The 23244-nt window shown below is 39.3% G+C and overlaps 1 protein-coding gene across 1 annotated transcript in view; it reads left to right on the forward strand.

Annotated features, from left to right (window-relative positions):
* The window catches only part of LOC136866880 (protein AMN1 homolog), a 75313-nt gene that overhangs the window by 2614 nt on the left and 49455 nt on the right, over positions 1-23244 (forward strand). Inside the window, exons 2-4 of the mRNA XM_068227102.1 lie at positions 1423-1477; positions 10635-10909; positions 14899-15113. Of these exons, the coding sequence (XP_068083203.1) occupies positions 1431-1477; positions 10635-10909; positions 14899-15113 (537 nt within the window). The 5' untranslated portion in view covers positions 1423-1430. The remainder of the gene's footprint in view (positions 1-1422; positions 1478-10634; positions 10910-14898; positions 15114-23244) is intronic.

Consider the following 23244-nt stretch of genomic DNA (forward strand, 5'->3'; position numbering starts at 1 on the left):
TTAGAATGAAGAACTATTGGGAGAAGAAGAGAGCACAAGCATCTAAGAAGTGATTGATCTGATGTAGGCCTACCCCAAAGATGGGTGATTCGAAATGAAGAAGAAGAGAATGGTTACTTAATTGTACTTCCTCTTAAAACAATAATCACCACCACCTCAGTTAGGATCATTTCTCCGACGGTAAAGCTATTTTGTTTTCTCCATTTATCACCAAACGTCATTGCCAATTCTTGGCCCTGTTCATTTATTTTCAGACACATCATTCAAGGGCAAGTGGTTGCATGGTTTGAATCATGTAGTTTTCAGCTTGTATTCTGGAGATAGTGGTTTCGAACTCCACGTTGGCAGCTCTGAAGGTGGCTTTCTGTGGTTTCCCATTTTTACACCATTGAAATGCTGGGGCTGTACTCTAATTATGGCCACTGTTGCTTCCTTTCCTATCCTATTGTCGCTGTAAGACCTATCTGTGTTGGTACGATATAAAGCAAATTTTAAAAAATAATAATAATTATAATAAAAATTCAAGGCGGATAAACAAATAAGATATACAGATTTGCATAGTTTTGAAGTATGTGATCATAAGCCACAAGACCTACAGTGTTACATGAAATGTGAATCAGACGGGGATGGTTTAGGAAATATTGTAGAATAAATCAGGATTGTAATTGTGGTTGCATTAGCAGGAAGGTGGAGTTCAATCCCATAACAGGGGCCCCAGTTTGTTGTTGTTTGAGGAGAGTGTCGATAGTAGCATCGTTTGGTGATAGGAACTATTGAAGGAAATGTACGTTTGTTGTGGGAGATGGCTGACACCTATTGGTGTGTGCACGTCCTGGCTAGTGACACAAAAACATTGGTCTAACATTTCAGGGGATTTTAGCAGAAAACCTGTCGAAGGGAAGCAGGGGCTCTTTATTCATGCCAGCCATTGGCCTACATTGTTGGCACATTTGAGGCTATAACTCTTCTGTTAGGATTTGGCTGATACATTTAACTGCATTGAATTATGGGAGATTCATGAATTGCATCCAATTAAGCAATTGTTCAGCAGAGGGTTGTGGGTAATTTGAAATATTTCTCTGTGTTTGGTTATAAAAGAAAGTTTCCTTGATGATGATGCTTATTGTTTAAAGGGGCCTAATATCTAGGTCATCACCCCAAAAGTGACTGATGGGTGGGAATCTAGCATTGGTGATGAAGACACCTCTGCTCTACTAGCATTTCTAGATAACATTCATATATTTCATTACATCAAATAATGTGTTACATGCTGGTGCCTGTGTCCTAGAACGCTACTGATGATTCCATTTCATACACAGGATCAGTGTCATGAGATCTCAGATCATGAAATGAAAATGTTTTCATAATATATTTTAATAAGGCATAGGTGTTCTCTCTGTAATTTTGCTTGTTTTCCTATAGGTTCTGGAATGCAGTCTGATGACCAATGGAATTCTGTAAGAAGTTTGCTCTCTTTGTAAGTTCCTGATTGGATGTCACTGTCATCACAGTTAATCAGTATTGCTTCTTGACAGATGATGCAAATGTTTCCTTTGTTGTGCATAAAAACTTTTGTGTTAAAACAAAAATGTTATAAGTGGGGCCCGGATTTTAATGTAATATGTACAGAAAAATGTAGCAAATGTCAGTGAAATGTGTAATATTAATAAAATATGTAATAGTATTAATGCGCTAAATTTACTAGAATGTTCATGTATTTCTTTGATTATGACTTACGGTTATGATATAAGACAATAAAATTGGTTGAAATACCTCCATATTTTGTGACAAACTCATCGTTGTTGCTTTAATTAATTTACTTCAAATATTTAAAGATAATATTATGCACTGTATATTACACAATGTATTGTTGTAGCTAATTTCTTGTTGTTCTCATGCCCTGAAATTGAAACAAATAAAAGTCACTGCCTGTTGCCATTTCTTGATGGATGCAGTATTTTTGTATCCATCTCTTGGCACAGGCCAGAGCCAAGTGTAGCTTCCACTAAAGTCCCAGTCTCATCCATGGCTGTGACAATATGGAAGCTGCTGGGGTGTGGGTGGTGCTGAGTAATGACATTTGGATCACAACTACTGTCTGAGTGTTGCTCATAGGATCAGTCGTGCTGCAGTGGCACCTTCTGGTCCAGTGAGGAAAGCAATGGCAAACTACCTCACTCCTTATCTTGCCTAGTACGCCTCATTTTTGGCTCTGCCATTGGTGTTTGGGTGGTGCTGGAGCACAACCAGTGTGTCTGAGTATTGCTCATAGGATCAGTCATGCTGCAATAGCACCTTCTGGTCCAGTTAGGAAAGCAATAACAAACTACCTCACTCCTCATCTTACCTAGTACGCCTCTTTTGGGCTCTGCTATTGGTGTGTGGGTGGTATGTAAAATAATATAAAAATATTAAAAAATAATATAATAATAATGGCGTGTGGAAAAACAGTACGTCCGGGAGGAGGTGTGAAATGGACCCAGGAGCGAAAAGATTTTCACAGTGCAAGGATGAAGGAGTACTGGTCAAAGAATAAAGCTGCTAGAGATAAGAACCACGTGGTCCATAGCAGGCCCAAATGGAACTAAAAAAATAATGGCGTGTGGCCTCTGGAGAGGCCTGGTGCAGGTCTTTTTATTTGACACCCATAGGCGACCTGCGCATCGTGATGAGAATGAAATGACGATGAAGACAGCACATACACCCAGTCCCTGTGCCACCGACTGGAAATCGGGAGGTTGTGGGTTCGGATCCCACTGGTGTCCAGTTGGCCATTTTTTTTCTGTACTTAACATCTTTTCAACACGTACTAAATGTACGTACACGACCTAATAGGTTGAAAGTCGGTTTCAATTACAATGCGGTCGTGAAAATTCAATATTCATTGACTTGTCCCTCAACGGGCGACTTAAACACACTCTACAGTGTGATGGCAGTAGTGCCAGACCTGTAGCTTAGATCCTTTCCAACAGAACAAAGATGACCTAGGCCAGCACCATAGCTCAATTGGTAGAGCAACCAATGCGAAATCAGGAGGTTGTTGGTTCGGATCCCACTGGTGTCCGGTTGGCCATTTTTGTTCTGTACTTAACATCTCTTCAACACGTACTAAATGTACGTAACACGACCTAACAGGTTGAAAGTCATTTTTGATTACAATGCGGTCGTGAAAATTCAATATTCATTTATTAAGACTTGATTAGTTGACTGAGTGAATTAGCTGCATATTACGCTTCTTGTAGCTATAAGCTTGTGTTTGGGAGATGGTGGTTTTGAAGCCCACCGACAGCAGCCATGAAGACAGTTATCTGTCATTCTCCATTATCATACCAGAAAATTGCTGGTGCTGCACCTTAATTAAGGCTACGGCCACTTCCTTCCCAGTCATAGCATTTTCTGTCCCATCGTTTCTGAAAACATGTCTGAGTTGGTGCTACATTAAACCACTAACAGCCGAGTAAATTGGCTGAACAGTTTTGGTTATGTGGCTGAGAGCCTGCATTAGGGATTCCTCTTTGGGTGGGAGCACTAGAATAACCCCCACGGTATTCCCTTCCTGTTGTAAGAGGTGACTAAAGGGGACCCCAGGGGAGGTCTAAACTTTGGAGCGTGGGTTGGCGACCACGGGGCCATTAGCTGGGTCATGGCATTGCTTCCACTTACTTGTGCTAGGCTCTTCACTTTCATCTATCCTATCCGACCTTCCTTGGTCAACTCTTGTTCTTTTCCGGCCCCAACGCTATTAGACCAGTCGAGGCCTAGGGAGTCTTTCATTTTCACGCCCTTCATGGCCCTTGTCTTTCTTTGGCTGATACCTTCATTTTTCAAAGTTTTGGATTCCTTCCGTTTTTTCTCTCTGATTAGTGTTATATAGAGGATGGTTGCCCTGTTGTACTTCCTCTTAAAACAATAATCACCACCACCACCACCTCTAACTGCACAGCCCTGTTGGACATTTCTAACATTAAAGCAATAGGGATGAGACAGGCAGTACTTGTGGTTGAATGGTTACTGAGCTGGCCTCTCGTTGTTTCCAAGATTGTAGGTATGATTCTGGCTAAGATTGGTGGATTTTTGCAGCAGACTAATCGATAATTCTCCATACTGTTCAAATTGGCAAATAAAAAATGACAGATGCACATGTTAAAATGCCTGCTATCAGCATTCTAATCCATCTACACTACATTTGTTTTCAGTTCTGGCTAGGCAATCACATGTAAGCACAGGGTGTGGGTCAGGACCGAAACACAACAATAGCGCAGGGATTTATTATGTTTGGGTAATAATAGCATGCACTGTAACGAGTACTCTAACCTTGTCACCGGCTATGTTGAAAGTGGTGTCCTCCTGCATTGACACATTCCTAACATCTTTCAATACCGAGCTCGATAGCTGCAGTCGCTTAAGTGTGGCCAGTATCCAGTATTCGGGAGACAGTGGGTTCGAGCCCCTCTGTCAGCAGCCCTGAAGGTGGTTTTCTGTGGTTTCCCATTTTCACACCAGGCAAATGCTGGGGCTGTACCTTAATCAAGGCCACGGCCGCTTCCTTCCCACTCCTAGGCCCTCCCTGTCCAATCGTCGCCATAAAACCTATCTGTGTCGGTGCGACGTAAAGCAAATAATAATATTGATATCTACAACGTAAAGAACAAACTTCATATGAAATTTCGACTTCATGTGTCAAACTTTTTTTTTTCCGGGACTTAATTACCTGCAGAGTGAAATTTTTTCATACATTGTTGTATTGAACATCTAGGACATAGAAGTGACTGTCATGTAGAATTTCAACTTCGTATAGTGAATGGTATTGGAGGAATTATATTTTCTTTTTCAGACTTTAACCCCCCACCATTTCAACCCCTTATGAACGGAACTTTTTCAAACCTTTTCTTAGTGAGCAACCGTCTTGCAAAATTTGAACTTCCTACATTTGATCGGTCAGGGAGTCAGTGGGTTTTCGCTTTTATATAAATACAGATAATTCACCTCCACCTACTCCACTTCCTGGTACATCCAATGAAGCCAGGCTGAGTGGCTCAGATGGTTGAGGCGCTGGCCTTTTGACCCCAACTTGGCAGGTTCGATCCTGGATAGTCCATGGTATTTGAAAGTGCCCAAATATATCAGCCTCGTGTTGGTAGATTTATTGGCACACAAAGGAACTCCTGCAGGACTAAATTCCGGCACCTCAGCGTCTCCAAAAACAATAAAAGTAGTTAATGGGACATAAAGCAAATAACATTATTATTACATCCAATGAAACAGAGATTGACTATAGTCAGCCACCATCTACCTCAAGAAAAGTTGTTGGGCGTAAGTGAGGTTAAATAATTAAAGAAAATTTTCCAAGGTGAACAACAGACCTGAAAAATACAAGAGACTGAAAACTAAGACTGCCAAAGAAGTTATTCAACATAGGTCAACTTTTACCATAATCTAAAATGAGTAAGTACCATGCTGGGGCAGGAAATTATATCATCAGAAATAAGAAAGAGGCTAGTTTTTAGTGTTGAAAACATTTCTTAGCAGACAATGTAGGGGTCCCCATACTAAGAAAAACATAAAATTAAGCAATTTCCTCAATTGTGCCAAATGTTGAAGGGCTAAAGAGCCTGGAAATGTTTCAAATGGAGTCTTGGAGAGCTCTATCAAACAAAAAAAATTCAAAAATCATTTCGGCCTAAATCCTGTTCCGAAAAAAAAAAGAAGCCTAAAATGACTTGTTTTCTTTTTTATTCAAATCCTAGCCAAATTAACCCATTTACATAATTCTTTCTGTAATGTGTTCCTTGATTCAATACCCCCAGGTACTTTTTGATTTATTGAAAAATGTCTGCATCGAATGTAGTTATAAGGGCTTAAGTGAAACTCTGCACTGACTCATATTAGCACTCGTAGTGGTGCTTAAATGAAACATTGCATTGACTCACATTAGCGCTCTTAATGGTAGAAAAAGGCAAACTGCTAATCTAATCGACTGGATAACAGTGATTAAGAAAAGGATTGTCATCTTTATGAATAAATAAAGAATATATTCTCATACTTTATTACATTTAATTTACCTAAAATCCGTAGGTCATATCCCTAGGGTGTTATCAACATTGAGTTGCTTGCTTGAAGGGCTAGAACTGTGGATCAATTAATCACTACTGATCTGCATTTAGGACAGTCACCCAGGTGGCAGATTCCCTGTCTGTTGTTTTCCTAGCCTTTTCTTAAATGATTGCAAAGAAATTGAAAATTTATTAAACATCTCCCTTAGTATGTTATTCCAATCCCTAACTCCGCTTCCTATAAACGAATATTTGCCCCAATTTGTCCTCTTGAATTCCAGCTTTATCTTCATATTGTGATCCTTCCTACTTTTAAAGACATCGCTCACACTTGTGTTTCAAAGATGTTCAGTGAATTTGCTCAAGTTTTTCCTGCATTAAAGCGACAGTATGCGGCCTTACATTGTCGTGGAGAAGAATGACATTTCGGATCGGTTGCCGGCTTTCTTGTCGCAATATGCAGCTTTTGTTTCATCTTAAAGTCAACAGTAATAGGCTGCATTAATTGTCCTTTGTTCATGAAGAAAATCCACCAGCAAAACTTCTGCAGAGTCCCAGAAAACGGTTGCAAGCACCTTTCCAGCAGATGGGCGTGTTTTGGCCTTGACTGGACCTGCTTCGTCTCTTCACTGCCACTCCAAGCTTGCTTGCTTTGACTCTGGGGTGTAATGGTGTACAGAAGTTCTGACAAACTTCTTGGCGTGAAGTTTTTTTTTTTTCCTGGTGGAGGAGAGAGGAATCCACTTGGCAGACAATTTTCTGAAATGGAGTTCATCTTGGATGATGGTTTGAACACTTCTGTAACTTGTTCCTATGGCTAAAACAATTTACAAAATTTTTATTTGTTGATCTTCACCAATAATATCATGAATGGCAACAATGTTATCTGCAACGTTGCTTGTCCGCGATCTCCTTTCATGAGGTTCATTTTCCACAGCTTCTCTTCCTGCCACGAATTTATTAGCCCACTCATACACTTGAGTCTGCAGAAGTGTTTCTTCCCCAAACTGTGTGCGGAGCCATCTCAAAATTTCGGGAAATTTGATAATGATGCATTGCACAACAGACGTATGCACCTCTTGCTCACTCGTGGTGTCCTGAAGCAGTCCAGCTCTCGACTGTCATTTGTGCGCGCAAACTCCTTCTCCAGACAGCCCTACCAACATCCAGGCAGAGTCCCACCTCAGATTTATTACTAACAACAGGGGTACAGTCAAATTCCCATTTATATTTGATCTGCCTTCATATAATATGCATCCTGTGTGAAACATTCCTTCTCCATCTTTTTCCAGTTCAGGGGTCAGCTCAATAGTGAGTTTCCTTCCTTTCTGACTGCCTCTTGCATCCTCTTCTTGAAGTCCTTTCTCCTTTTGGTCATTTATGATCCTACCTTGCACCTCATCTTCTGTCTTCCTTTTGATCTCTCCTGTCACCAGTTTATCCCATACTCTCTACACAACCTCTTACAACATGCCCACACTGCCTCAGCTGACTTTCCTTTATCTTTTCTGTGATGACAAACACAACACCTGTTCATTGAATATCTTCATTTCTTTCTTTCAGAGATAACCCTATCATTCATTATGACACCCTCATTTCACCTTGTTGTATATAACAGTGGTTAAACATTTAACATAATACATATTCAAAATCAACATATTCACCTCCTCACCACAGTAGTCGCTTTCTTGTCCTCAAAAGAATAAACATAATTTCTGGACCAAAATCAAAAGGTGACTTATAATGATCAATGCATCGTCTTTTTTTTTTTTTTTTTTTTTTTTTTTTAGAATATGAGCCAAGGTAACATTAAAAAAATGCATTGCAAATTCATTTAAGAATGTTAAACACATTTTAAAATGGGCCTGTTTGAAGTGTGATAAGCAATATGAAACAAGATGTATCTTGTCCACAAGTGAAGTGAGTGGAAGACAGCGCAGGCACTTGCTGTCGTGTGAAATCAGAAGTGACATTCTCCGGGTCAGCTGCTATGCATATTTAGTTTTGACAAGAAATCCATATGGGGTTTATTTTCTGGGCTGAAGATGTATTCTGTTAGAGTTCTTTACATTTTAGTTAGAACATCAGCATTACTGGTTATTTCAAAGTTGATATGAAAAGAATAACAAAGAAAAGGAAATAATCTGATGTTGTTAATAAATAAATAAACAAAATACACAGAAGAGAGAAGAATTCTGAAGAACAAACATATAAGTATTAAACTTTGCAACGAAAACAATATGATATATCTGATGAAGAAAGTGCAGCCAGATCAGAAAGGTTGAAGAGGTTTTGAGAAAAGAGGAAGATGATGAAAGCTAAATTCCCAGTGAATTCTTTGAAGACTTTGATGTATTTGGTTTGATTTAAGTGCTCCAATGTCAGCATAAAAAAAATAAAAATATATAAATAAATCTATATATATAAAATAAGAGTTTTATCCGTACATTGTTCAGAGTTTGAAAAGAATGGTATTTCTGTATCATGCAGTTTTTACTTTTACATAATTTCTGTCTGCCTGTATGTATGTATACGCATCACGAGAAAACGGCTGAAGAGAATTTAATAAAAATTGGTATGTAAAGTTGGGGGGGGGGGGGTTTGAGCCACTACAATCTAGGCTATAAATCATTTTATTCATGCTGAGTGAAATGGTAGTTTAGGGGAAGGCCTAAAATTCAATTCTCAAATATTTATATTATTAGTGGTCGTATCAATAAATACTATATAACTAAAGAATTAAATTTCCGATCATTTATGTCTTATACATTTTTACTGTACCGGCTATGATAACACAGATATTTATGAATTTCAATTTTTGTTGCTAAGTCCACATCAACGCCGAGCCACGAGAAAATGGTTCAACAGAATTTAATGAAAATAGGTATACAGAGTTGGGGAAAAAGAAACTATAGTCTAAGCTATAAAAAATGTTACTGACCCTGGATGAAATGGTAGTTTAGGGGTAGGCGCCTAAAATTGAATTTAATAACCTATGTTATTGGTCCCATCGAAAAGTACTACATAACAAAAGTTATAGAGAATACAGCTTCCGATCATTTGTTTTATTCAGTTTTACCGTACCGACTATGATAAGAGTAGTATTTCAGAGTTGGAAGAAAATTAAATATGAAGGTCTACAATGTCGAAAGCGCTACAATAACATTACACTGAACATTGTCTGTTGTGATGTTTTTTGCCTCTTATGGTGCTCTCAACTCCGATAGATGGGATTACTGTTGCATACCGAGTATAACAGCCTGACTGAATATTGGCGGGAAATAGCTGGGGTGTTAGAAAACTTTTTTCTTTAGCATGACATTCCTTTGGTTCATACATTGTCTGATACTGCTGGTACATAACACACTGGTTCATCATAGTATTCCAGCTATTCGATCTGTACTTTGACGTGCTGTTTTGAATGAGCAGCGTGCGCACTTAAATCAGATGCTCAGTTAGTAGTAGGAGTAGTAGTATAAACTGGTCTAGAATTACAATTTAGGCCTATTCCAAATTATAGTACCACAATTCACTAAATAACTCAACATTTAACCTTAAAAAGAGCCGTTTCTTAAGCTTCTTCCTCTTCACTTTTATTAAATCTACACTTATTTTATTCCAAATTAGCAGTGAAGGTGTGGTTTCTTCTCTGGCTTGGAGGAAAAATTGCCTCCACGTCAGATACTTTTTTCCCCCGCCGGTGTAGTGAATTGAGATTTTCCGACTCATCGGGTATTCCCAGGAAACAGATTAAACAGGCATAGTTTTTGCCCTGGGACTATCCACTATTCGAAACCCCCGCCGAGAAAAGGACGAAGATTGTTCACGGATCACGGCTGTCTGTGGCCTGGTCATTCCAGCTCTGGAACTGTGGACTGTTAGTTAGGCAAAGAAGTAGTACTGTTCGTTAAAAGTGAGAAAATGTGTGGTTTTTCATTTGATCGAGTATTTCATATGAAAGCATTGCTTTTAATTGCGCCATTCCTACTGACATCATTGTAATGACCCATGTTCATTTCAGTTGGGGAAACCACTAAGAGAGTCTTTCTGATAATCTATAAAGGCAGGGGGAGAGTGAGTGTCTGCCATTATAATGAAAACTCCCCAACCTGATTGTGACTGACGGTAGGCAAGTTGGTCTACCATTACAATGAAAATTCCCTAACCCAGTCTTCATATGAGAAAAGACGTTTGGTGACTTCCCTGTCGCGTTTCTAGGGTAACGTTAAGTGCTATGCAATTTAATACAATCTTGCTCACAACGTGTACACTACCTAACCTAGAATTCTATATACAATGTAGAATTCTGTAGCAAAGCACGGGTACATCAGCTAGTTATATATATAAATAAAAATAAATAAATCACCATCAAAAGTGAGGATACCAATAGCATATAACTTTGATAAAAAGAGTTTAAAAAACAACACAATAGTCTTTTAGCAAAGGATAGTGAATATGTTCTTTATAAAATATTAAGGGCCGATGACCTTCGATGTTAGGCCCCTTAAAACAACAAGCAAGCAAGCATAAAATATTAAATACAATGAATTTTAATATTATTTCCTGCTTGCTGTATTTCAGGAGTGTGGATGCAGTGACAACATGTCTTGGATCAAATATTACTACCTTAAAGATCTTACCTCCTCATTTAAAGAACATTCTGCTGTCTTTTGCTACAAAACGGAGTATTGAAAATAATGTCTTGCAGAGTTTATTGCATCCTGGCGTACGTGTTCTGGACTTGAGTGAAAATCAAGTTTCAGACGACACTTTGGGAATTGTATCAGAATGCAGGTATTTGCAGAAGCTAGATATCAATCCTGGACGAAATCAGAGTCGTCAGATTAGTTCATCAGGTAATTTACACTTTATTGTTATCTAACCAGTTGATAACCTGTATTTCTTATGCATTGGTATAAATTCTAATTTAGTCCTTTGTGCAATGAACAAGTTTTAATGACAGATTGTTAATTTGTTGTTAACAAAGCTTTGTTTACGAGAGGAAGAAAAGATGTGTTTTATTTATTTCAATAATGGTAACTGTTTGTGTACAGTTTTAACAATTTTAGAAATAACTTCATTGTTTTTGTTTGTTCATAGACACATTTTATTATGTTTCAAATTAGAAGTACACTTTCACAAACACTCGAAATGTGTGTTGCATCATTGGGATTCTGTGACAGCTTGAAGATATGGGGTATTCTGCACATTAGGTCCCAATTAAATTCTGAGGAATGACTTCACACCCTTCACTCAAAAAATCTCCGTACTGTTTCAGGGAGTTTATATTATGAAGGGTAATTTGTGCTAGCATACTTCATTTATGCTCTTTGGGATAATTATGACTGCAGGTCAGCCAGTCCAAGATTTGTATCCCTACCGCACCAGAGAAGCCACTCGCACAACATGTAGTTTGTTGTCTGGTGTTATCATGTATAAGCTTCAAATTTCTTTTGACTAACAGTGCAGATAACATTATATAATCCACCCGGATCTCTTCAGTGTACTGGTGTACATTATACCCATAACCCTTAGCCATATGGACACCGTCTAGTTGTGTGTTTGAAGACCATTGTGTCCACATTGCATAACAGCTTTGGCCGTGGCCTTTCATGTTTTCATATTTGAAGAGCCCGGTGCAAGAACCAGACAGCTCCGAAATATAAAACTATTCAGGAGACACAAAAAAACTTCATAAAATAATTATATGTTGAAAAAGTAACGGTTATCTACGTGCACTAGCTAGAAGCAGTAGTAACATACATATTGAAGTGGAAATGATGTGGGTTATGTTCCTGGACTCCTTTCATTTTATTCACACAACCGCTGGAGCTGTCTTGTTTCATGCCCCGGTAAACTATGTTTACTATGGGGAATGCAATAACCAGTATATCATTACAAGATTGTATATACCAAGGAAATGAGATTCATTATTCAGCACCAACATCATTACTGGGTGGATCATTACTCCAAGTTGAAACTACCGTATTTGTAGAACCACAAACAGTCAGGTGGAACATATTTCAAAGATATATCTTTAATGCCTTATTTGCATTGACTTTTAAGACACTGCAATGTAGAACACTTGATGCGTCTGGTAAGTAAAGAGTAGCTGCTGCCTTCTCCAAAACAAAAACGTGCCTCACCATGGTACTCGCATTGACACTGCATGACAGTTCATTGCTCTTGTATTCAACCTATCTATATTTTGACACTGTGAACGATTCACTTTTACAAGGATTGACCTTTGTTTTAAAGAAGGTTTTGAAGTGAGTTATATAGTCCAAAAACATCGTCTGTGTTACATCGTGAACAATGAAGTTGCGACTCGCGTTTTATACCAGGGTACGATCATCTTGTGGCAAATATATTCTCTCTCACTTTCGTTTTTCCTTCTCGATTAAACCAAAGGTCCGGCCGCAGTGGTCGAACATTGACAGCTTCAGGAGCTGTCTGGCTTCATGCGTTGGCAGAAACAGTTAAAACAACCCTAACAGCTCCATTTACACTCCTACTACGCACCAAATCAGCAGAACAGAACAGTTCTTGCACCAGGCTCTTCATTTGTCCTCGTCTTCTCTTTTTATTACTCCCTCTTCTTCTACAAAGTGAGTCAAAAGTCAGGTGACAGCATTGTGTATTGGAAGTCCACATTGGCTTCATATGATGTTTATCAGGTGGGGCAAACCCAAGGACACTTATGACCACTCCGGCTGCCATGTTGAATTCAACTTAAGTTTTTATAATGGATCGATAGGCATGTGACACATAATTTTCACTTATTCCTTGTTGAGGAGTTCAGTGCTGTATACTGTTAAAATGAATGGGTGAGCCAACACGTTGACAAACACCAATCTTAATAACAAAGGATCTAGACACTTCCCCCATGAATTTCACTTCTGGTTAGGTGTTGGTCAGAGTTTGTTTGATGATGGAATGCGTATTATTTTCGACACCCTTCTCCTTGAGGATAACAAGAAGACTGGATCAGTCAATTGAGTCATAGGCCTTCTTGATATCAACAAAATTCAATACAAGTGATTTGTCAGGAAAAAAATTATTTGTGTTATTATTATTATTATTATTATTATTATATGGGTCATCCATGAACCACATTTACACAAACCAAGCTTGATAGCAGCAATTGCTTAAGTGCGGCCAGTATCCAGTATTTGGAAGATAGTAGGTTCTAGCCCCACTGTCGGCAGCCCTGAAGATGGTTTTCCGTGGTTTCCCATTTTCACACCAGGCAAATGCTGGGGTTGTACCTTAAATAAGGCCACAGCCGCTTCCTTCCCACTTCTAGCCCTTTCCTGTCCCATTGTCACCATAATACCTGTCTGTGTCGGTGCGACATAAAGCAACTTGCAAAAAAAAAAAATACACAATCCACTAGATCTTCTATATTTTAGATTTATTCCCTTTTCTTTGATGGCAGCGCGTCGGCCTCTCACCACTGGATACCGTGGTTCAAATCCCGGTCATTCCATGTGAGATTTGTGCTGGACAAAGCAGAGGCGGGACAGGGTTTTCTCCGGGTATTCCGGTTTTCCTTGTCATCTTTCATTCCAGCAACACTCTCCATTATCATTTCGTAGCATCTATCAGTCATTAATATATATACATCACTTTGGGAGTGGCAACCCCATCGTAATAACAGCCTATATATGATTCATTCATTCCATCCCTGACCTGGTCAATGACTGGAAAACAGGTTGTAGTTTTTCATTTTCCCTTTCCTTTGCACTCCTTCCTGATGTTCTTAAGTCTTCGATTTCTCCTTTGTTGTTCTTCAACTGAGATGTTGCGTGACTTAACCAGTTTCTCCATTGCATCCCTCATTCCTGCAATTTTCTTCCTAAAGATTGTTCTTCCCAGATCCCAACTTCTTCCAAGTCCTTGTGTACCTCCTTAAGCCATAAAGGTTGTGCTTCCACTTTTCTTGTAGACTAAGTAACACCGGGCGAGTTGGCTGTGAGCTTGCATCCGGGATATAGTGGGTTTGAACCCCATTGTCGCCAACCCTGAAGATGGTTTTCCGTGGTTTTCCCATTTTCACACCTGGCAAATGCGGGGGCTGTACCTTAATTAAGTCCATAGCCGCTTCCTTCCCACTCCTAGGCCTATCCCATCATCGCCATAAGACCTATCTGTGTCGGTGCAACGTAAAGCCCCCAGCAAAAAAAGAAACCAACAAAAACTCCTAGGCCTTTCCTATCCCATCGTCACCATAAGACATATCTGTGTCAGTGCGACGTAAAGCCAGTTGGCGGTTACATTACAAGTCTACGGTCTACAGTGAGATTTATTACTTGTAATGTAACCGCCAACCAGGCAAAAGCAAATAATATATATCTTAACCTCAGTAAAGCCAGTTGTAAAAGAAAAAAAGTATCCCGTGTGCCAGTCTCTTTGGATTCATCCTCTTAATGTGCCCATAAAATGAAAGTCTTCTTTTCCCAACAGTAGTTGTTATCTTCTCAGCTTTTTCCTAAAGTTCTCAATTCGATCTCAGTCGGAACATGGGATCTGACTTCTTTGGACCTGAGATTTTCCTAAGGAATCTCCTTTCTCTTTTTTCACGGACTGGGTCCATTACTCTTGTCATGGTTTCTGGTGTATATAAACACTGTGCTCATTATTATTATTATTATTATTATTATTATTATTATTATTATTATTATTATTATCATCATCGTTTTCATTTTCCCTTTTCCAGCTCCTACCGGGTCGGAGTGTTGATGGCATCTCTCCACCGTTGTCTCTTCTTCTATCAGTCCTCTATTCCAGTCCATTCTTCTTTATGTGCATTAAGTTGACTTCTTTTTTTATTTTTTTTATTCAGCTCTGATGGCATTGATGCCATGTCTCCCCTACCTATCTGTATTGTACATGCGTCGTTGCCCTGCTGTTACGGATGAAGTTATTAGAACTGTTGTCAGTTGTTGCCCTCTACTGAAGGAGCTTGATGTTGGAGGCTGTACTACCATCAGTGATGAGTCGTTAAACGTCTTGAAGGATCTCAAACAGTTATCGTCACTGAATGTTTCATGTTCTCAGGTGAGTTATAATATGTAACTGAATATTATTCTAAGGTTAATTTTTTAGTAAAACTACATGATATTCCAAGTGCCTTATCTTCTGGAATTTGGTAACTTTTGAAGTCCAATCTCACTGTGGTAGACTACCTATAGAATTAGAGTATTGTGTGTAGAACTACTTCTGTTCCTTATTTTTCTTAACGCCATTGTAAATTTAGAACTTAACAGAAAATTTACCTTTTCATGAATGATTTTGATGTATTCTATGAAGCAGCAACTGAAGTGGAATTAACTTCATTCAAAATGGTATTAAAACTCTATCCCAATGGCTGAATACAAATTTACATTAAACATTTCAGAAACTAAGTACATGGTGTTCCACAAAAACAAATCATTTATTCCCACACAGAGTACAATCCAAGTTGGAGGTACGGTCATTGACCATTACAGGTACTTGGGTTTAACTATTGACTGCAACTTAAACTGATCGAAGCATATCGAAAATATAACTACAGAAATCACACTAGCGCTGGGTGCACTTTTCAGACTTAATCACAAAAATTGACACCCGTCCTGAAGAAAATCCGTTTATTATTCTCTAATACACCCACACTTATGCTGCATGAACATATTATGGGGATTTTGGACCAACGAAAATTTAAATTGGTTACAGGTTCTACAAAAAAGAGCACTTTGCAATATATTTGACCTACTATTCTGTTTACCTCAAGAATTATTCATCAAACAGCTGATGTATTACCAGTCTCAGATGGCATTAAATTCTCTATAGCAATTTTCCTCCAGAAGGTAAAACTCAGATTGTGTCACTCAAATATTATTCTGTCTCTAAATATAACCTTACTACCAGGCAGGCTCAAATTTTCCATGTCCAATTTACCAGTACCACAAAATATGGTTTAAAAACACTATTGTCTCCGGGTATTAACATGATATGATATTGATACATAACTAATAAAATGTAAAAATCAATAACATTACTTCATTGGAAAGCATATTTAGAGTCATAATCTTGGATGAAATGTATCTGCATTGTAAAATATTGTAAAGAATAAGATTTCTGATTCTAGAAGTTTGTGTTGTATTCCTGTTTAATTACCGTATAATCTCGAATACCACCTGCCACCGAATAAGACCCGCACCCTTATTTTGAAAGAACAAAATTTTTAAAAAAAGTATTGAAGTCAAAATGATTTACTTTACTAACACACATCAAATGTTAGAAAATAAACAAACATTTCCAGAACGATATCCAACGAGTTCATTCATCATCATCATCATCATCATCATCATCATCATCAGTACCAACTTCGGAACTTTCATCACCATCACCTTTCCTCAAAATGTTGTCATCGCTGCCATCCATAGCATTAGAAATGCTACATTTCCTGAAGCTCTTCCATATGAGGTCTCCAGGGATACGATTCCATGCCGTCAAAATCCACGAACACAGCAGCTGAACTTCTGGGCGCTGAATACGACCAGTTGGCGTCAGTGTGTGATTTTCAGCCACCATCAATTCTGTATAGAGCTGTTTCAAGGCTGCTTTAAATGGACAGTTCATGCAGACATCCAGCGGCTGTAGCATAGACATCATCCCGCCTGGAATGACTGCTAGGTCGGTTTTCTCATCGTTGATATGTTTCTTCACAGCATCTGTTGTATGGCCGTGGTAACTGTCGAGAACAAGCAAGCTCTTTTGTCCCAATAATCCACCAGGGCGACGTTGCCAGACACACTTTACCCAGTCTTCCACAAGTGAACTGTCCATCCAGCCGGAGTTCTGAGATTTGACGATAACACCAGTGGGTAGATTTTAAGGAAGCATCTTTCACTTGAGAACAATGTACGGCAGCAATTTGGTTCCATCGGCGAGAATACACAACATTACCGTACACCGTTGTTTTTCATTACCACCTGTTCTAACGGTAACACTTTCCGCACCCTTAAGATTCACAGTCCTGTCCAGTGGCATTTCAAAGTAGACTGGCGTCGGATCTGCATTGCCAGTGGGAAAGCAAATATGCATTTTCCTTCCACAACCGAATTATGTGACGCTGAAATGACAATATCTTCTCATCGTAAGTACCAGGAAGACGCTGTGAAATTGAGGTATGCCTTCGTACGCTCAACCCATTTCTTTTATAAAAATCACAAACCCATCCTCGGCTTGCCTTAAACCCTTCCGATGAAAGTTCCTTTGTGATCTCTAATGCCTTTAGCTGACACATTTCGGTTCACACACCATATCCCAATTCCCGCCTTTCTGTCACATATTTATAAAGTTTTTTTCAATTTCTGGAAACTGTACACTCAGTCCACGAAAAGGTCTACAATCACCACTACATGTTAATAGCACATTTTTCTTCTTTCTCCAATCGTGAATACACGACTTGTCAATATCGTATTTCCTACCGGCAGTATGATTGCCAATAATTGCGGCTTCCTGAACTACTTTCAGTTTCTCACTCACAGTAAAAGATCGCAAAAGCTTTGTGGAATTCATGTTGATACTCCGAGAACGTGTGCGAGACTGACGCCAGGCGTGGAAGTAGCGTATACTGAGAGCGGAGAGAGCATTGTTGCCAAGCCGCACCGGCAGTGATGCCCGATTTACGCACATTCGGAAAGATAAATTTCCCAAAATTTTAAATAAGACCCACACCCAATTTTGGAAGCAATATTTTTTTAAAAACAGTGTGGCTGGTATTCGAGATTATACAGTAAGTACCTTATGTTCTAACTTTTAAACCTAATGTTGTGTGTTACTTAATGTACGAGGACAAATCAAAAAGTAATTTACACCTGCAAGTTATGGCCATTTATAAAAACCCATACACAAGGCAACATGACCATGAGAACATACAATGTAAGTTCACTTTTCCACATAGTCCCCAAGAGACTGTAAACATTTCTCAGAACGGTCAACCAACTTTTTGATTCCTGATGTGTAAAATCACCTCCAACGCTATGTAACTACCTGGAGAAAAGTGAATTAGGTTGATATTCAGATTGCAGTACACTACAAAATCGTACATTAAAATACAGAACAAGAACAATACGATCAAGGTCAACAGTTTTACAATGAATGATAAGTTATGTTCAGTTTACAATCTAACATCCAACTTTCGGGGCTTCTTAAAAAATATATTCAACAGATCTTTTGGTTCTACAGTTATGTCTCTGAATGTTTATTTGGTTTATTGCTAGTTTGTGTTTATTTTATTTTGTAAAATTTCCATGGGGATCCTAACCCCCAGACCCCCCCTGTACACCCCTGCATATGGCTATTAACATTGTATTAACTATAGTCGCACAGAATTTTGAGCTATGTCACATCTACGCGAGAGGAGCAATTCACGGCTTTCATCGCTGTATCTATATATATAAAATAAGAGTTTTGTCTGTACATTGCTCAGAATTTGAAAAGAATGGTATTTCTGTATCGGTCATGTGTACAGTAACAAGGAAATGCAATTTTTACTTTTCCGTAATTTCTGTCTGTCTGTCTGTCCGTCCGTCCGTCTGTCTGTCTGTCTGTCTGTACACGCATCACAAGAAAACGGCTGAAGAGAATTTGATGAAAATCGGTATGCAAAGTCGGGGAATAAGTCGCTATAATCTAGGCCATAAATAATTTTATTCACGCTGAGTGAAATGGTAGTTTAGGGGAAGGCCTAAAGTTTAATTTTCAAATATGTCTGTTATTATTGGTCTATGTTAATGAAAATCGGTATGCAAAGTCGGTGTAATAAGTCGATATAATCTACATACATACATTATCATTATAGACTGTTATGCCTTTCAGCGTTCAGTCTGCAAGCCTCTGAGAATTTACTAAACGTCGCCACAATCCTCGATTTACAACTAGTGTTGTGGCCTCATTTAGTTTTATACCTCTTATCTTTAAATCGTTAGAAACCGAGTCTAACCATCGTCGTCTTGGTCTCCCTCTACTTCTCTTACCCTCCATAACAGAGTCCATTATTCTCCTAGGTAACCTAACCTCCTCCATTCGCTTCACATGACCCCACCTAAGCCGGTTTATGCGTACAGCTTCCTCCATCTAGTTCATTCGTAAATTAGCCTTTATCTCCTCATTCCAAGTACCCTCCTGCCATTGTTCCCACCTGTTTGTACCAGCAATCATTCTTGCTACTTTCATGTCTGTTACTTCTAACTTATGAATGAGATATCCTGAGTCCACCCAGCTTTCGCTCCCGTAAAGCAAAGTTGGTCTGAAAACAGACCGATGTAAAGATAGTTTCGTCTGGGAGCTGACTTCCTTCTTACAGAATACTGCTGATCACAACTGCGAGCTCACTGCATTAGCTTTACTACATCTTGATTCAATCTCACTTACTATATTACCATCCTGGGAGAACACACAACCTAAATACTTGAAATTATCGACCTGTTCTAGCTTTGTATCACCAATCTGACATTCAATTCTGTTGAATTTCTTACCTACTGACATCAATTTAGTCTTCGAGAGGCTAATTTTCATACCATACTCATTGCACCTATTTTCAAGTTCCAAGATATTAGACTGCAGGCTTTCGGCACAGTCTGCCATTAAGACCAAGTCGTCAGCATAGGCCAAACTGCTTACTACATTTCCACTTAACTGAATCCCTCCCTGCCATTTTATACCTTTCAGCATATGATCCATGTAAACTACAAACAGCAAAGGTGAAAGATTACAGCCTTGTCTAACTCCTGTAAGTTCCCTGAACCAAGAACTCATTCTACCATCAATTCTCACTGAAGCCCAATTGTCAACATAAATGCCTTTGATTGATTTTAATAATCTACCTTTAAATCCATAGTCCCCCAGTATGGCGAACATCTTTTCCCTCGGTACCCTGTCATATGCTTTTTCTAGATCTACGAAACATAAACACAACTGCCTATTCCTCTCGTAGCATTTTTCAATTACCTGGCGCATACTGAAAATCTGATCCTGACAGCCTCTCTGTGGTCTGAAACCACACTGGTTTTCATCCAACTTCCTCTCAACGACTGATCGCACCCTCCCTTCCAAGATGCCATTGAATACCTTGCCTGGTATACTAATCAATGAGATACCTCGATAGTTGTTGCAATCCTTCCAGTTCCCTTGCTTATAGATAGGTGCAATTACTGCTTTTGTCCAATCTGAAGGTACCTTACCAACACTCCACGCTAATTTTACTACTCTATGAAGCTATTACATCCCTGCCTTCCCACTATACTTCACCATTTCAGGTCTAATTTCATCTATTCCTGCTGCCTTATGACAATGGAGTTTATATACTATCCTTTCTACTTCCTCAAGCATAATTTCACCAACATAATTTTCCTCCTCCCCATGAGCTTGGCTGTTTGCAACACCACCAGGATGATTTCCTTTTACATTGAGAAGATGTTCAAAATATTCCCTCCACCTCTCCAGTGATTCCCTGGGATCTATTATGAGTTCACCTGAATTACTCAAAACACTGTTCATTTCCTTTTTCCCTCCCTTCCTAAGATTCTTTATTACTGTCCAGAAAGGTTTCCCTGCTGCTTGACCTAGCCTCTCCAGGTTATTACCAAAATCTTCCCATGACTTCTTTTTGGATTCAACAACTATTTGTTTCGCTCTGTTTCTTTCATCTACGTACAAATCCCTGTCTGCCTCGGCCCTTGTTTGGAGCCATTTCTGATAAGCCTTCTTTTTACGTTTACAGGCTGTTCTCACTTCATCATTCTACCAAGATGTTCGCCTTTTCCTATCTTTACTCACAGTTGTTCCTAGGCATTCCCTTGCTGTTTCTACTACAGCATCCCTGTATGCCACCCATTCACTTTCTATATCCTGAACCTGCTTACTGTCTACTGTTCGAAACTTCTCACTAATCATATCCATGTACTTCTGTCTAATTTCCTCGTCCTGGAGATTTTCTACCCTTATTCGTTTGCAGACAGATTTCACTTTCTCTACCCTAGGCCTAGAGATATTTAGTTCACTACAGATCAGATAGTGGTCTGTATCATCGAAAAATCCCCGAAAAACTCGTACATTCCTAACAGATTTCCTGAATTCAAAGTCTGTTAAGATATAGTCTATTATGGATCTGGTACCCCTAGCCTCCCATGTGTAGCGGTGAATAGCCTTATGCTTGAAGAATGTATTCGTAACAGCTAAACCCATACTAGCACAGAAGTCCAGCAAACGCTTCCCATTCCCATTAGCTTCCATATCTTCCCCACATTTACCAATCACCCTTTCGTATCCTTCAGTTCTATTTCCAACTCTCGCATTGAAATCGCCCATTAGCACTATTCTATCCTTGCTGTTGACCCTGACCACGATGTCACTCAATGCTTCATAAAACTTGTCAACTTCATCCTCATCTGCACCCTCACATGGTGAATACATGGACACAATTCTTGTCCTAATTCCTCCCACTGACAAATCTACCCACATCATTCGCTCATTTACGTGCCTAACAGAAACTATGTTGCGTGCAATGGTATTCCTGATAAGAGCCCTACCCCAGACTCTGCCCTTCCCTTTCTAACACCTGTCAAGTACACTTTATAATCTCCTATCTCTTCCTCATTATCTCCCTTTACCCGAATATCACTTACTCCTAGCACATCCAAATGCATCCTCTTTGCTGACTCAGCCAGTTCTACCTTCTTTCTTCCATAAGCCCCATTAATATTGATAGCTCCCCATCGAATTCCATTTCGTTCGCCAAGTTGTTTCCAAGGAGTCCCTCGCCTGTCAAATGGGAGTGGGACTCCATTACTCCCATAGGTCCGAGGCTTGCTTAAAGTGTTCCGAGCTCGGTAAATTCATGAAGCAGGATGCTGCCCTACTTGCACATAGTCCAAGTGAGGATCTCTCCTCTAACGGGTTATGGACCACCGGTGAATTGTATAGTCCTAGCCGCCTGAGCACAAGGAGGGCCACGACTCAGAATATGTCTGAGATGCCCACTCCCATTCCATAGCAACTGGTATCCCGACTCTCAGGACCACTTACTAGGCCACTCAGCCGTTGCCCATGGTTCGCGAACTAGGACGTGACTACAGTAACCCACAAACATGAACCATAAATAATTGTATTCACGCTGAGTGAAATGGTAGTTTAGGGGTAAGCCAAAAATTTAACTCTAAGATATTTGTCTTATCACTGGTCGTATTTTAATGAAAACTGGTAGGGAAAGTCACGAAATAAGTCACTACAATCTGGACTTAAATGATTGTATTCACTCAGAGACAAATGGTAGTTTAGGGGAAGGCCTAAAATTTAATTCTCACATTTTTTTGTTATTAGTGGTCGTACTGATAAATACTACATAACTAAATTTACATAGCATTAAATTTCTGATCATTTGTGTCTTATGCATTGTTACCGTACAGGCTAAGACCACAGAGATATTCAAGGATTTGGATTTTTGTTACTGAGTCCGTACTACCGCCGAGTCACGAGAAAATGGGTAAACAGAATTTAATGAAAATCAGTATGTAAAGTCGAAGAATAAGGAACTACAGTCTATGCTATAAATAATTTTATAAGACGCCCTAATATCACAGAGTCGAAAGAAAACAAAATGTGAAAGCCTACAATATGGAATGCTCATAAAACTGATCAACAATAACATTACATTGACCATTGTTTGTTGTGATGTGCTTTGTGTCTTCTGTTACCACTCATCTATGATAGATAGGATTACTGATGCGTAACCAGTATTTTTAAAATTTTGCTTTACATTGAACCGACACAGATAGGTCTTACGGCGACGATGGGATAGGGAAGGGCTAGGAGTGTGAAGGATGCGGCCTTGGCCTTACTTAAGGTACATGACAGCATTTGCCTGGTGTGAAAATGGGAAACCATGGAATACCATCTTCAGGGCTGCTGACAGTGGGGTTCAAATCTATTATCTCCCGGATGCAAGCTCACAGCTGTGAGCCCCTAACTACACGGCCAACTCGCCCGGGCATACCGAGTGTAACAGCATGCCTGAATATCAGCGGGAAGTAACTCTGGAGTTGGATAACTTTCTTCTTTAGTGTGCCATTCCTCTGATACATACATTTTCTGATACTACTGGTACGTAACACACTGGTTCATCCTGGTTATTCCAGCTGTGAAA

This window comes from Anabrus simplex, chromosome 3, assembly GCF_040414725.1.
Source record: "Anabrus simplex isolate iqAnaSimp1 chromosome 3, ASM4041472v1, whole genome shotgun sequence".
Classification (NCBI taxonomy): Eukaryota; Metazoa; Arthropoda; class Insecta; order Orthoptera; family Tettigoniidae; genus Anabrus; species Anabrus simplex.